This window comes from Branchiostoma belcheri, unplaced genomic scaffold, assembly GCF_001625305.1.
Source record: "Branchiostoma belcheri isolate BF01 breed outbred unplaced genomic scaffold, Haploidv18h27 scaffold48, whole genome shotgun sequence".
Lineage (NCBI taxonomy): Eukaryota > Metazoa > Chordata > Leptocardii > Amphioxiformes > Branchiostomatidae > Branchiostoma > Branchiostoma belcheri.
Genome location: NW_017804109.1, coordinates 1,540,733 through 1,555,724, shown reverse-complemented (window position 1 = coordinate 1,555,724; position 14,992 = coordinate 1,540,733). Strand labels below are relative to the sequence as shown.

The 14,992-nt window shown below is 42.7% G+C and overlaps 1 protein-coding gene across 1 annotated transcript; it reads left to right on the top strand.

Moving 5' to 3' along the window:
• The first annotated feature begins 2,926 nt into the window (after positions 1–2,926).
• Positions 2,927–8,892, top strand: LOC109479390 (ATP-dependent DNA helicase Q4-like). The gene is made up of 9 exons (XM_019781348.1): positions 2,927–3,194; positions 3,852–3,998; positions 4,343–4,571; positions 5,335–5,533; positions 5,815–5,918; positions 6,263–6,440; positions 6,993–7,140; positions 7,582–7,716; positions 8,290–8,892. The coding sequence occupies exons 1-9, from the start codon at positions 3,012–3,014 to the stop codon at positions 8,389–8,391; spliced, it is 1,425 nt and encodes a 474-aa protein (XP_019636907.1). The 5' UTR covers positions 2,927–3,011; the 3' UTR covers positions 8,392–8,892.
• Positions 8,893–14,992: the final 6,100 nt, after the last annotated feature.

The following is a 14,992-nucleotide window of genomic DNA, read 5'->3' as shown; positions in this document are numbered from 1 at the left end:
GGGTGCGCCTAGCCAGCCTGGAGGGGTCCATGCGAAGAATGTGGCCAAGGTACCGGAGTCTCCTACGACGGATAGTGAGCATCAGGTTGTAGTCAGGGTTTGTTGCTGTGTCCCGAAAATGTTTCTTAGTTATCACTTGTAGGCATCTGCTGTTGAAACCGTTGATCATTCTTGTGACGTCCCGTGTTAAGTCCCATGCTTCACAGCTATGTGTGAGGGTTGAGCAGACGGAAGATTTGTACAGCCGTACTTTCATTGAATGGGGAAGTCTGTGGTCTCTCCAAATATGTTGTAGGGAGCTGAAGCGTGTTTGGGCGATCACCATTCTGTAGTTCACGTCCGCTTCCTGGTCACCGTCACATTGCATGCGGCTTCCGAGGTAGTCGAATGCGTGGACGTTTTCTAGTTGTTCGCCCTGTAGGGTGACATGTGGCCGTTCCTTTTCCTTGGCGAGTCTCTTCTGACGCTGCACTTCTTTGTCAGCAAGGGTACCGGTACGTGACCGGGTGTTTGCAGTGGAGGGATGGTGAAGGCACCAACGACTCCGGTGGATGGCTAGGCCTCTTTTTGTTGGAAATTCTCTGGTGCACTCTGGGCATCTGTGTTTGAGGTTCAAAGCGGCTACCTCGGCCTCGGTCGTCTTTGATACCCGCTCTTTACTGTGTATGTGCATGGCTTTGGTTTTGGGGACTGATATTTCCATGGCAGCATCGTCCTTGGAACCACTGGCTATGCGAGAGATGCGTTGGGAGGCCTCTTGGACACTACCGTCCAGCAGTCCTGCGTCGTCGGCGTATTCCAGACGGCTGATGTTTACTTGGTAAGGTGGACTGCCGACCGTTACCCCGGCGTTGGGGATATCATGTAGTGCGAAGATACGCATAAGTCCAATGATAAACGCCACCGGAGAGAATATGTCTCCTTGCAGGACGCCTCGCGAGATTTCAAACGGTTCCGAGAACTCTTGGTTGCCGTTAGGGCTTGTCACACGCACGCATCCAGTGGCCACGTTAAATATGGCTTGGATGATTCTGCGCAACTTGGGAGATGCACCAGCAGAGCTGAGCGCTTCATCAAGGAAGAGTTGGCTTTCGGTGTCAAACGCAGCAGCATAGTCAATAGCATAGGAAGATTAGCTACATACTTGGTTTTGTATTTTGAAAAAAAAAACATCATTCAGGCAGGAAAGCAAAAGGTATTCTATCCCCTGAAGTCTAATCCTCCTGATCTGGATCAAAATGTCAGAAACACAAAAATAATCCTTGAAATAAACCACAGGAATCCAGACTCAAACCTGCAGGAGGGAAGACAGAAAACAGCCTGGAGGTCAAATGTCTTAATCTTAAAGAAGATGAACGCCTCCTTTCCGGTTCCTTCAGGCACACCTGTCCTATGAACACTTGTTACCTTCTACATTACATACAGGTGATCCATCACTAAGTACCTGTCACTAGTACCTGAAGTATGTCCCTCACCAGCAACCTTTGTATTTCTGTCTTCCCTTGCAGAAAAGGCCCTCCCAAGGTAAAGTGGTTGACAGACTTTAAGTATAACTGTCTTCATGACTAAATCTAGCTTTACTGAACTGTACTGAGCTGTATTTTCATTTGCCCCCACAGAAAAAGGCCCTGTGCAGGTGAAGTGGCCGGCAGACTGCTACTGTCTTCATTATAATTTTAGCAAAAAAAACAAGAAGCCATAGGCGACAATTCTCCGTGAAGTATTATATATTGCAACAAAAAGAAGTAGCCATTGGCGACAATTCTCTGTGAAGTGTGATAAATCGAACAAAGAAAAATTGTTTAAACGCGCGTCGGCTCAGTCATCTTAAGACGCAACAACCAATCAGAGATGCGAGATGCCTACACGTGACGCGGGAAGGGCGCGCGATGCCCGAAATATTTTTGCGTCAATATTCAGCGCCGTGATTCAAGAGATTAATACCCGGAAACAATTTTTTTCTTGTTTTGAACGCATTAACATGCATTTACGCTAATCTAGTATGATTCAGGGTTACTTTTTTTTTAACCTGCCATGGCCAGATTATCTAAAGATGTGTGTATTGTGTGTACAATCTATAGAAAGAGAAATGTACATCAGGTCCGATCATCCGATTTTCACGTTTCGGTTTTTTGGACTCGGTTCATGAACGTATTTTGGTTTGGCTCCTGGAATGTGCAAAAAAATGACTCTCGGGACTGTCTACAGGGAACACTCGCACATTCGCGGTGTATCAGGACAGCGCGACTGGTCGTCATTAGCGCAGTAACAGTTGCATAAACGGACGAAACCATTTCAAAGAAATGGGGATGTTTCGAAAATAAGCATTTACTCCAATATCAAAACAGCTACGGTAAAAATAAAAAGACGTGCATCATCCCGGACATAATGCAACACCACATGCGAAATTACACAGAAATGCGACGTACGGAAGAATGCGTTTTGGCTGCGAACATCTTCCAAAAAACTTGGCATCTCTTAACCATGGGCAAAAACATCTGGAACCACTTATAAAAACCACCCCGTATCTGCATGAACTTTTTTGAACCCCACTGCTATTCCAAACAACGCGTTTTTCTGGACCATTCCAATTCGCCTCGTAATTGTAGGGGTGCGTCTGCGATATTACATTGACCGCGAAAGCAGCAACGGCAAAAATACACATTCGTGCATCAACACGGGCATGCCCGCAGACGGCGTATAAAATTGCGTGCCGATTACACAAAGAGAACCCAGTGTTTTGACTGCGAACATGAAAAATCAGCCGATTACAACACTCCGTCCGGAGGTCCTGACCTCCTTCACGGAGTAATTAGTCATGGAACCTGCTATACCCGTACCCGGGAGCTAGTAGAGTAACTTTTTAACTAGTTTTAGTGTACTGTACTGTACTTAGATGTATTTCCATTTGCCTCCCCACAGAAAAAGGCCCTGTGCAGGTGAAGTGGCTGGCAGACTGCTACCACGCTGGGAAGTCCGCGGCACAGCGCCGACAGATCCAGAAACGCTTCATGTCCGGAGAGCTCCGAGTCGTCGTGGCAACGGTCGCTTTCGGCATGGGTCTGGACAAGTCGGACGTGCGAGCCATCATCCACTACAACATGCCGAAGAGCTTCGAGAACTATGTTCAGGAGATCGGCAGGGCTGGAAGGGACGGGAAGCCTTCGCACTGTCATCTCTTCCTCAATGCTGATGTAAGGGAGACCCCTAGCAATTTGTGCTAGAACTGCACCTGCAGGCACTTTTTAGTTCCTCAAGTTTTGAGAATTACGTACAGGAGATCGGCAGGGCTGGAAGAGATGGCAAACCTTCACATTGTCACCTGTTTCTCAATGCTGATGTAAGGGAGACCCCTGGCAATTCGTACTAGAACTGCAGATACTTTTTATTTCATCAAAGGTGTTAGAATAAGAAATACATACAGGAGATTAGGCGAGCTTTGCACTGCCACCTGTTCCTCAATGCTGATGTAAGGGAGACACCTAGCAATTTGTACTAGAACTACAGGGATTTTTTATTCTGTAGTTTTGAGAATTACGTACAGGAGATAGGGAGGGCTGGCAGAGACGGCAAACCTTCGCACTGTTACCTGTTCCTCAATGCTGATGTAAGAGAGACACCTGGCAATTTGTACAGCAACTGCAGGAAGCTTCATCGACTCTTTACGGATCTGTTGGAGAGCACCCAGTAATCCATGCTAGAACTTTGTGTGCTTTCATTATGACTGAAATGTTGAGATTAGCTCGAAAGTCTGTCTATGTTGGAAGAAGTCATTTTAAAACAGGTTTGAACTGTAATTTCCAACAAAAAATCTTACATATCTGTTTTGATTGTTTTCCCGTCCCCTTCAGGGTTCTGACCTGTGTGAGCTGCGTCGCCACACCTACGGCAACTCTGTTGACAGAACGACGGTTAAGAAGCTGCTGAGGAAAGTTTTCCCCCGCTGCAGGTGTCGCGAGAAGCTACGTCAGGAGAGGGAACAAGAGAGGGGAGCACAGGTTGGTTTTAAAATGTATTTAACAGCAGTGGGAGAGAACTCTGTTTCCTAGTTTTGTGCATTCATGGTCATGTACCTTTGCAGAAGAAAAACTTATTATTTTTTGCTCAGTTTTGTGGGGAACAAATAAGGTTAATGACCTTAACCAGATGTCTGTCACCATGGTAACTGTTGCTGTAGCAGACACCCTGTGGTTATGGGTTACATTATATAGCAAGTAGAAGGATGGAATTGGAAGGGCTGGTCATCATAAATATGAATGTGTTTGAGGAAGATTTTTAACAGAGCAGTGTGAATGTAAATGTCAAGTATTTGCTGAACTGAAAGTTCTCTCCCTTTCCCCAGGAATCAGAATTTGAAGATGACGGTATAGACTACACCATGCTGTCAGAAGATGGGAACAACACCACACAAGTCTCTTCTAATCCTGACTCTGACCAGAACGCAACATCTGCAGTTTCCAGCCATCCAACTGTTGGCAGCTCGGAGGCCCCCCTGCCTTGTAGCTGTCCAGGGCATGTGGTGGCAGTGCCTATAGAAGCAGCTGTACAGGCACTGGATATGACGGAGGAAGGTCAGCTTTTTGGTGGTCCCTTAGATAATTTTTCCCACTTCCTGTTCTCATAGACCATATTTTATCAGTTCACCGAGAGATTTTCTTGGGCATTTTTTTACTGTACTGCTCTTTCGCTACTTTGGTTGAATGAAGTAGGCTGGCAAAATAGCTACAACCTAAGCTCCAATTTGTTTTTATAAATTGGTTTTGCTCTGTTTCTTCTTTTTCTGTTCCAAACACACTAGGTCAATGACCTGGACCAGATGTCTGTCACCATGGTAACTGGTGCTGTAGCAGACACCCTGTGGTGTTAGGTTACATCATGTTGCAAGTTGTAAGACAGAGTTGGACTAGTGTCACCACATGTGTTTGAGTAAGAATAAACAGAGCAGTAGCTTGCTAAGCTAGACCAATTGTGAAGGTGAACATTCTGCATTTGCTTTGCAAACGTTACCTTTCTAGTTTAAAATCTAGTTTAAAACCCTTTTTTGTCTGGTGCAATGGCCAAGTGGGTAGAGTGCTCGCCTTGCATTCGGTAGGTCGTGAGTTTGATCCCCGGCCGAGTCATACCAAAGACTTTAAAAATGGTACATACTGCTTTCTCTGCTTAGCACTCAGCATTTGGGAAAGAGTATGGAAGTTAAACACACACCACTACCAGTGGACTGCCCCCCTCCTGTGTGTGGCCCAGGCCTATAAACGGAGATGGGCGGCGCCCTATGCATCACTTGACGCGGGAAAGCTGTTTAACTTTTAATTTAACCCTTTTTTTGTCCCCCAGGCATCGCCACCTTGCTGTGCTACCTGGAACTGCACCCGCGGAAGTGGATCGAGGTGCTGCAGCCAATCAGGGCCTTCTGCACCATCCAGTTCTACGGGGGGCCGGGGTTACTACGGCAACACGCCAGGACCAGCCCCATCGTGGCAGCAGCAGTCGCCATGGACAGGAGGAAAGGCGTGGACCACTCCAACAGTAACAGGTACTAAGACTGGAGTGTACATTTGTACATAGTCCAGTGGTTAGCAACCCTGCCTCAGGACCAAGAGGTTGGGAGTTCGAATCCCGGCTGTTGTCGCTCACACTACTGCAAAGTGTTGCAGTCCTAGGATGGGACGTTAAGCCGTGGTCCACTGTTCATTGTGCTTGTCATAAAGACCTACTAGAAATTCACAGGTGCAATGAACCTGTAAATATTGTACATAGTGTCTGTCTACCTTTAACCTCTACTCTACTTTTAACCTTTGCCCCTTGCCCCTGCAGGTTAGAGTTCAACGTAGTAGAGCTGGCAGACAGGATGGGGTGGGACCTGGAGCCTGTCAGGAGAGACATCCGAGGACTCAAGTGGAAGAGGACAAACACAGGAGGTACAGTATGTGGGGAAATGCCTTTCATGGTTGGACATGGTTGTGGGGTCTTGTGGCGTAACGGCAGAGCGATCGGCTTGGAACCAAGGCAAGAGGTCCTGGGTTCGAACCCTGCCATGTCACCAATCTTGTGCCCTTGGAAATGGCAGTTTACACTACTTCCCTGGATTGAGGCCTGGCGAACCCCATCTCATATTAGCCACAAAAAGCGAGTAGAATCTTCAGCTAGTTGAAGGCGGCTGCCTTGAAATGAAAGAAGAAGACAGACGGCAGATGAATTCTCTTAGCTAAGGGGGCTGCAGTTTTGTCCAAAATTGATAGGGGTCTCTTCTACACCACTGCAGGTTACCAGCGGACGGGCCTGCTGGTGGATTTCACCGATGTGTCATTCCTTCTGCGGGCGCCGGGTGACCTTTCGGACGATGACCTTGAGGAGGTGTCGGATTTCCTGTACAGCCGAGTTGAGTCCCAGGAACGAACCGAGCTGCGGCAGATCAGGGCCGTGTTCGACGCACTGACAGAGTGAGATGTCTTCTTGTTTTGTTTACTTTTTCAGAAGGAAAAGATGTTGTATTTGCTACGTTTCTTCTTCCATTTGCTCTTTTACCATGCCAAATAAATCAGGTCAATAACCTGGACCAGACGGCTGTCACCATGGTAACTGGTACTGTAGCAGATACCCAGTGGTGTCGGATTACATTATGAAACGATAGGTAAAATGGCAGTGCCCATCTCCATTTCTTCGGTTACTACGATTCTGTAAAAATGCCAGCTCAATTTGGGTTATTCTCTTAGTACTACTCTGCAATGTGGTGCAATGAATATGCTCCAGTTCAACAGGATATAGGGTTTTTCTTTCACACAACCAATATTGTCTCTTGCCTTGCTTATGTTTCTGTGTCTATCAGACACCTTCCTCAGAGCTTCTGACTGGAGTTCTGCTTCTTGCTGCTATATGTAGCAAGGTAAGAGACAATATCGGTTGTGTAAAGCAAAAACCCCTATATTCTATACTCTACCAACCTGATGAAATTACTTTCGAATTCAAGTTCAACACTTTTTCCCGTTTCCAAGAGTGTCCCACGATGAGTTCTGGGCATGTGCGGAGGAGGTGGACCAGACTCGCAGCGAACAGCTCAAGACGACTCTCAGGGAGTACTTTGAGAAGCAGCCGGCACAAAACACGTCCTCAGACTCCTGCGCTGAGGAGGAGGAGGAACAGGTGAGACTGCAACAGGTCTGGTTCTTTGGAGGGAGAGTTGACAATGATCCTAGCCTCTACCAGGCTTCAGGAGGTGACTGGAAAGAGTAGAAATTGGTCAAATAGAGAGATAACATGCCAGGGGAGTTGGTCCACTGGAGAGTACAATTGGCCAATTTCTACATGTACTTACATATGGTTAGATATGGTTAGACATTACAGTTACATAATGTGAAGATACCAGTTCTATTGTACACTTGTATTTAACTAAAAGAGAATTTTTGTTGTATTAAAACCTTTGTTGTATTACGCAATGTACTTGTTTGAAATTTTGAATCTAAAGAATTTCAATCTCTGAAGAGAGACGTTGAGGTTTTTTATTTCAACTAGGTTTTGCTTAATTAATCTATGTTGTGCTACTTAATTTCTTTTGTACCCTGAATCTTTTTTTCTCAGTCTCAGGTGCCGTTGAAGAACGAGGCCCAGGTGCGGTCAGACATCCGCAGCTTCGTGTGTCTGCATCACGACAGGACCTTCACCGGCCGAGCTGTCGCAAGGGTGTTTCACGGCATCACCAGCCCCTGCTATCCTGCACAGGTGAGAAACTTTCTCTTATCCTGCACCTTTTCTTCCCCCGCACAGGTGAGAGATTCACAGGTGTTCTTAAAGGTCAAGGTAGTCCTATAGACTTGAGGCTGTAGAGGCAGTGGGTTGTTAGTCCACTGTGTCACAGTATTGGAAGGTGGAGCCCATCCGTAATCCACTGTCTTTTACCTCCCCAACTCACCTTGGTAGTCATGTAAAGTGCCTGTGCTAAGCACAGTGCCTAGTCAGGAATGCAATGGATCAAACCGTCGTAGATGTGACCATTGTGTTTTTTACCTGTCCACCTGTCCAGGTGTAGGGATTTTGTTGTTTGTTACCTGTTGCGGTACACTGTATATATTTGACCGTTCTGTGTTTGTGTCCAGGCATGGGGATATTTACCTATTTGTTACCTGTTGAGGTACACTATATATTTGACCGTTCTATGTTTGTTACTTGTCTGTAGGTTTGAGGATTTTTACCTGTTTCTTACAATGTACCTGTTGAGGTACACTGTATATATTTGACTGTTGTGTGTTCGTGTCCAGGTGTGGGGATTTTTACCTGTTTGTTACCTGTCCACAGGTGTGGGGTCGTGACCGTCGGTTCTGGCGCAGCCACCTGGACGTGGACTTCAACCAGCTGCGGAGGCTGGCGGTGGAGGAACTGGTCAGGATCAGGATGTGAGGAACATGGAGATGTGCTGTGACTTATAGGACGGGTGTTTTAAAGATTCAAAACAATGTGCTATGTCTTGAAACTTGATTTGAATATCAACCATTAAGATCAGCTACATCTACATACCTACATCTCAAAGGAGTGAAATACATGTACGATACTCATCAAGTCAGAGAAGCTTCTTTCTATTGTTCCGTCTATTTTGAATTTTGTTTGGTGTCACAGATGAGATTCTGAACAGTTTGGACTTTCATTTTTGTACTCATCTGTACTCAGATATGGAAACTCAGGGAACTATTTTATACTTGTTTCTATTTAGTCCGGTATACACCAAAAGAGATGTGCATTGTGTGCAATAGAAACATGTCCAATTTGTACATACTTACTAACAATGCACTTTTCACTCATTATAAGTGTAAATTGTAGCATTGTAAACGGTTGTTGATACTATATGTTGCAAAGATAGTTTGAGGGAATTTTTTGTAAAAATTTGTACAGGCAAGTCTACATTTCTCTAGTGTGTAAATAGATGTTATACTTTTAGCTTTTACTCCACTTTGAACAAAGAAAATAAACAATGGTTGTACACTATTTGGGGTAAGTATCATCATTTTATATTTAGGTATATATTTCTGGTTCCGGCCATTTAAGTAAAATAGATACTAAAAGCGAAAGAAATCGTTACAGTAATATGTTATATGACCCTTTCTTCGTGTGCAAGTATTTTATGTATATTAATGTCTGCCTCCAAGTTAAGGGAACAGAATAAGATATGCAAATAAATAAATAAAGCAAACAAGACTAATTAAAGCCAGAGACCTTCTTAATATGTTGTGACATTTTATTCCCAAATTCATATTCGAAAATAATTCATGTGAAAAATTATGCTAATAACAGAATATTGAGATTCTGACCTGAAAAAACGTTCACAGTACATCTTGTTTAGAGACACCTGTTAGAAACTTACTTTGTGTGATTCTAAGAACTCTTATGTCTTCGGTATTGGCAAGAATGTGAGCAGTGTGATACATACAGAGGTAGTCACAGTGTTGGGTTTGGTGCAGTGTACATGTACATATTCCACAAAACTGTAGTCTTCATTCTATGATGTTATGTTTTACTTTACGGAAAGAAATCGACATCTTTTGTCTGGGATGCTCCAGGAAAAAATAACAACAGGGCAAAATAACATTGTATAAAATAAATCGGCACGGGTTCTCTCTTCTAGAGCTTTCAACCAGTCACTCTGGTCTTCCACAGTAGACTGACCAAGTGTTGACGTCACACTTCAAAGAAGCCACGTGACAAACCTCACTGGGTCAGTCTACTGAGGAAGACCAGAGTGACTGGTCAAAAGCTCTAGGTGAGAGAACTTTTTGTGTTGGACCTAAAACATGTAACTACCAACATAGATGAACCTTCATGATAACTTAGCAAGGGATTTCTTGTCTCCCTTTTTCTACATTTCTCCCTGAAGTAGCCCAAAATGTCTTTCAGAAAGTGATGTTCGTAAGAATATCCTAACAGATGTGTCTAAAGAAGCTGTACCTTAAGCACCAGTGGCCTATAAGAACATTGTGGAGAAGTTACTGTTAGGTCTTACTAAGACAATTTCTTTGCATAAGTTTTTCTCCACATATTGAGGCCATGAATGTAGACTGATATGTCATCTGGGGCACACAAAAATTAGTTAGTTGTTTCTCATATTCATTATTCTATTGATAATTTGATGGCTTTCTTTGCACATTTTTAAATGTCAGTTTCAACATTTTCTGGAAGAAATCCAAGAAACAACTAACTAAACTCGTGTGGCCCCTCTTGAACACTGATAGAGGTCTGTGCCTGTGAACCCAGATGTTTTGACAATATTTTTTTTCTTGGACCTTACAAGAAATGAAACTCAGCATTTTTAACCATGTGAATCTGACCATTATACTATATGGCTTTCTATCCATAATTACTGACTACAGACCTGTAAAAGAACATTTTTCCTTGAGTGTTAATGTCTATGACATTAGAAATGGCTAAGAAAATGGACTGCAGATATATGTCACTACTAGTACCTTTAAGTTACTAAATGGATGGCTGAACATTGTGAAAAACTATAGATTCTGGGTTCACAGAACACATTTGTTCATTTCTTTGCTCGAACCAAACAACCGAAATGGTAAAAAATACACATCTACCCCTAAATCGATTTAAAAAAAAAAAGAAATTTCCTATGACATAAGAGTTGGTGCAAAAAAAATTAATAATAACAATAATGATAACCATTTTTCCAATGCCTACTAACAGTCACCATTCCCTGTATAGTAAATAATACACAGTAGCACCAGGTATCAGTTATTTTACACATACACTTGAGTCTGTACAATATTATTGTGTGAGGCCATTTCTACAGCACCTGGGCCTAGGGGAGTCCTCTGTATAACTCTGCTCAATACTGGCAAGAAATGTCTGGCTGGTTTGCATTACTGGAAATGCTGAAACTTTCAGGGTGGCTTTACTTTTATGAAGACCCTTCCACTGCTAATTTTTGAATTGTATGACTTCATAATTGTTTTACAGTACTCCACTATCGAATTGTTTTGACTGGAAATTTAAAACACTGTGAAAACCTTTTTCCTCCTACTACTGTAAAGTAAAACCACCGTGAAGTTGATTAAATGCATTTTCAGTACCTGCTAGCAGTGAACATGTTAACAGTAAGTATCAAAATGTACCAAAGAGTGAAAACGTTGATACAATATCAAGCTTACTTGTTGAGAACAGCTAGGGCAATTTCACAGGCACAATAGACCTGTAAATACTGTACATACTATAGTGTCTGTCTTCTGTTAAGACCAGTGGAAGAGTAGCTCTTAAGTGAGCTAAAACTGGATCAAAACCTAGGGGAATTTCCCAGGTACAATGAACCTGTAAATACTGTACATATCATCTGTCTTCTCTGTTACGACCAGTGGCAGAGTAGCTCTTCAGTGAGCTAATCTGGATCAAGAGCTACATGTAGGGGATTTTCCCAGGTACAATAAACCTGTAAATACTGTACAAAGCATCTGCACATGTCTATTACGACTAGTGGAAAATTAGCTCTTCAGTGAGCTAAAACTTGAGAGCAGCAGAGTTGGAGGACTCCCCTTTTGGGCCGGACGTGACTAAACCTGACGTTACCCTGTCTGACCAGCAACACAAAAGCTGACGTTAAAAATATGTACATCTGCCTGCGACAAAAAACTTCAGGGGGCTGCAAGGATTTCACATCTCTCATATAGAAAAGGAATAAGTCATACTTTCTAGTATAACACATGTTTTAAGTTAAAACTTTTGGACCAGTCACTCTGGTCTTCCTCAGTAGACTGACCCAGTGAGGCTTGTCACGTGGCTTCTTCTAGCCTCACTGGGTCAGTCTACTGAAGAAGACCAGAGTGACTGGTCGAAAGCTCTAGGTGAGAGAACTTTTTTGTGTTGGACCAAAAGTTATAACTTTAGATATGTAACTACCAACACAGATGAACTTTCATGATAATATAAACATATTCTGTTTTCGATAATATCGGTAATATCATCTGATTCAATTTGAATGATAATTTCTAAAATAATTTCTAAACAACACGACATTGACCTGTAATGATATCTACATAGTCCTTCAAAACGGGTATCACATCAGAGTTTTCGGAACGCGGTGAGAGACCTTTGCAGCTCCCCTGAGGTAGCGAATATTGGACACAAGTGTTAGATTCTGCAGTGACTATTATACAGTAAACTTTTACATCCCATAATACTCTGTACAGGTGAAGCTATCTACGGCAATTCCGTGGTTGGGCGGGGAAGACAATTGACTGCGACATTTTTTTTGTTCAGCCCGTTCAACAATTATGAGACCTGTGTTGGTACAAGTCATTATGAAATAAAGACTAAGCTTCAACTTCTAACACTAACTACAAAGAGTTGAGGCTGGCCTGCCCTAAATTTTTGGTTGACTCCATCAACCTTGTTCACGGAATGGACCCGTCTACTCTTGGAACTTATGGCCTGCGCATGCTACTACCGTCACGTGTCTCTGACGTCACGTTCCAAGAGTAGACGGGTCTATTCCGTGAACAAGGTTGATGGAGTCAACCGAAAATTTAGGACAAGCCGCAATTCTTTGTACATGTAGTTAGTGTTGGAAGTTAAAGCTTAGTCTTTAATTACGAAACCTGTCAGTTTGAATATAGCAGCGACATTGTAGAACAAAAGTGTATGTAGCAAACGTAAACTGGTCACTGAAATCGGAAAGCCCTTGACAGAATTTTACAATCAAATATTAGTTTATATAAAATATATGGTATGACAGGAACTTACAATATTACTATGTGGAGATGCATGGTCTTAGAAATGGCATTTTAAATTAAATGTTAGGCTTACAATACATTCAGCACCAATGAAATTTGATAGAACTTTCCAACTTTCATGTGACCAATTTTATGTTTAATTTGATTTTAAGTTTTATAATATATTGGAAACTTTATTAAGTTATTATATAGAGTCACAGTGCTGAACAATGAACGTTACATCAAATGTCTGCCCCGCAAGCTTTCATATCCACAAATCTATATAATATATGAAAATATAACTTCTCTGGCACAATAAATACAAATGATCAAGGTGGACAATAATATTTCCAAGTAAAATGCCAAAAATTAGGCAAGAAGGAAACTTTCAATTTCAGAGAGTATGACGTCATCTTTCACACCCTCTGTACAATATGTATCCCTGTTCTTTACAGTTCTACTTATATAATAAGTCATTAAGGATTCCCCAGGTGTTTTATTTGTTACACCTGTCTATACAATGTGAGATCACTTCTTCAAGACGTCTCCAAGAAGGTGTTGTTTCTTGGCTTTCTTGGCCAGCTCTGTCAAGGTTACTACTCGAGTATTTCCTTGCCTTGCGTCACAAAACTTGACCCAGACAGGGTTCAGAGGGTATGTTGCAAGAAAAAGCAACTTTTTCCCACGTAAATGTTCTTCTGAAGCCCGTCTGGATCCTACAGTGTGAATTGAGTGGTCCCATACCAGTCTTATGGTCCTCTCTTGTGTGCCACAACCTTGCATAGGTTTGGTCTTGCATCCAGTTTTCGATCGTTTCTCTCCCTGGATGATATTCCAACGCGCCCGCACAAGTTGGCAAGTCAAGAAGCTGATCTCGAGTCCTCCTACGTCTTCAAGTCCCACTTGGAATTTTCTTGGTTCAGCAGCAAAACGTTTGGAATTCTTATAAGGTACAAGTCATCAGGGAGAATGTCCTCCGAAATTGTCCTTGTAAAAGTAAAAAAAAAATCTACAATCTCATCATTGTCTGTGATTATTTCACTGCCTTTTCAAAAACGAGTCATAAAAAAATCTACCGACGATAACACTGCGCTTAGAGTCTTGCAGTTGACATTTGCAAGGAGTTGGCTTGGCTGTTCTATTTAGTTTAGATCTTTCCACCATCCAGAAATACATTTAATGGCAAGTTCTTTGAGCACCTCTGCTACTACTGGAGATGTAATGCTGATGTTGTATTCAAAACTGCACCAGATTTAAGACATCCATGCTGAAGACTTTTCTTTTGCTTGTAGTGCAGCTTGTAGGTAAATCCTGGAGAGATCTGTCATTGCAAAACTGTTCCATCCACGTTGTAGAGGGATTCACCTCTTCTACCGTTGGACAGTTTGTGTTGACGATTGACTTTCTGTTGCTTGAACTACAGTGTGTTTGCAATCCAGGATTGCTTGCTTGTTTTAATCTGCTGCTTTGCTATTACATTGATGCCATAAAAAGATCCGTATGTTTGAAGATTCCTGTTTTGTATTTGTCACAGTTTGTTTGTACTGTAAATCCAGGTTTCCTTGGTGATATTGCTTTTCTGGTGATGCGTATTTCGTGTGAATGAATATTTGACTGCTGTTTGGAGTACAGTTTGTAAATCCAGGAATCCTTGGAAAGTTTGGAGTTTGAGTTGGAAGTTTGTATGCAGAAACTCCCACGCTGTATAAGAAGTGTTTCCTTCCTCCGCAGCCCAGTGTTGATGAATTTTGGAGTTGACTGTCGTTTGAAGTACAGTTTGTATATATGTAGGTCCAGCCAAAGTTGCAGCAGAAAAGGCTGACATTAATGAATTTCCAACTCTTCTGGTGGTACACATTTCATTATAACGAAGTTTCCTGCTGTTTGGAGTTAGGTTTGTTTGTAGATCCATCCTATGCAGAAACTCAGTGTTGATGAATTTTGGAGTTGACAGTTGTTTCAAGTACATGTAGGTCCTGTCTGTCTTGTAGCAGAAAGTTCTCTTCTCCCAGCAGTCCAGTGTTACCGGTGAATCTGTTTTGTATGAACGTTAAGATCCTGTCTCTTGTAGCAGAAGTGTTCCCTTCCCCCACCGCCCAGTGCTGTATATCATTATGTTGATGAATTTTGGAGTTGACTTGTTTGTAGTACATGTAGATCCTGTCTCTTGTAGCAGAAGTGTTCCCCGCCCAGCAGTGTTACACAGCCCAGTGCTGTATATCATCATGTTGATGAATTTTGGAGTTGACTGTTGTTCTGTAGATCCTGTCTCTTGTAGCAGAAGTGTTCCCCTCCCA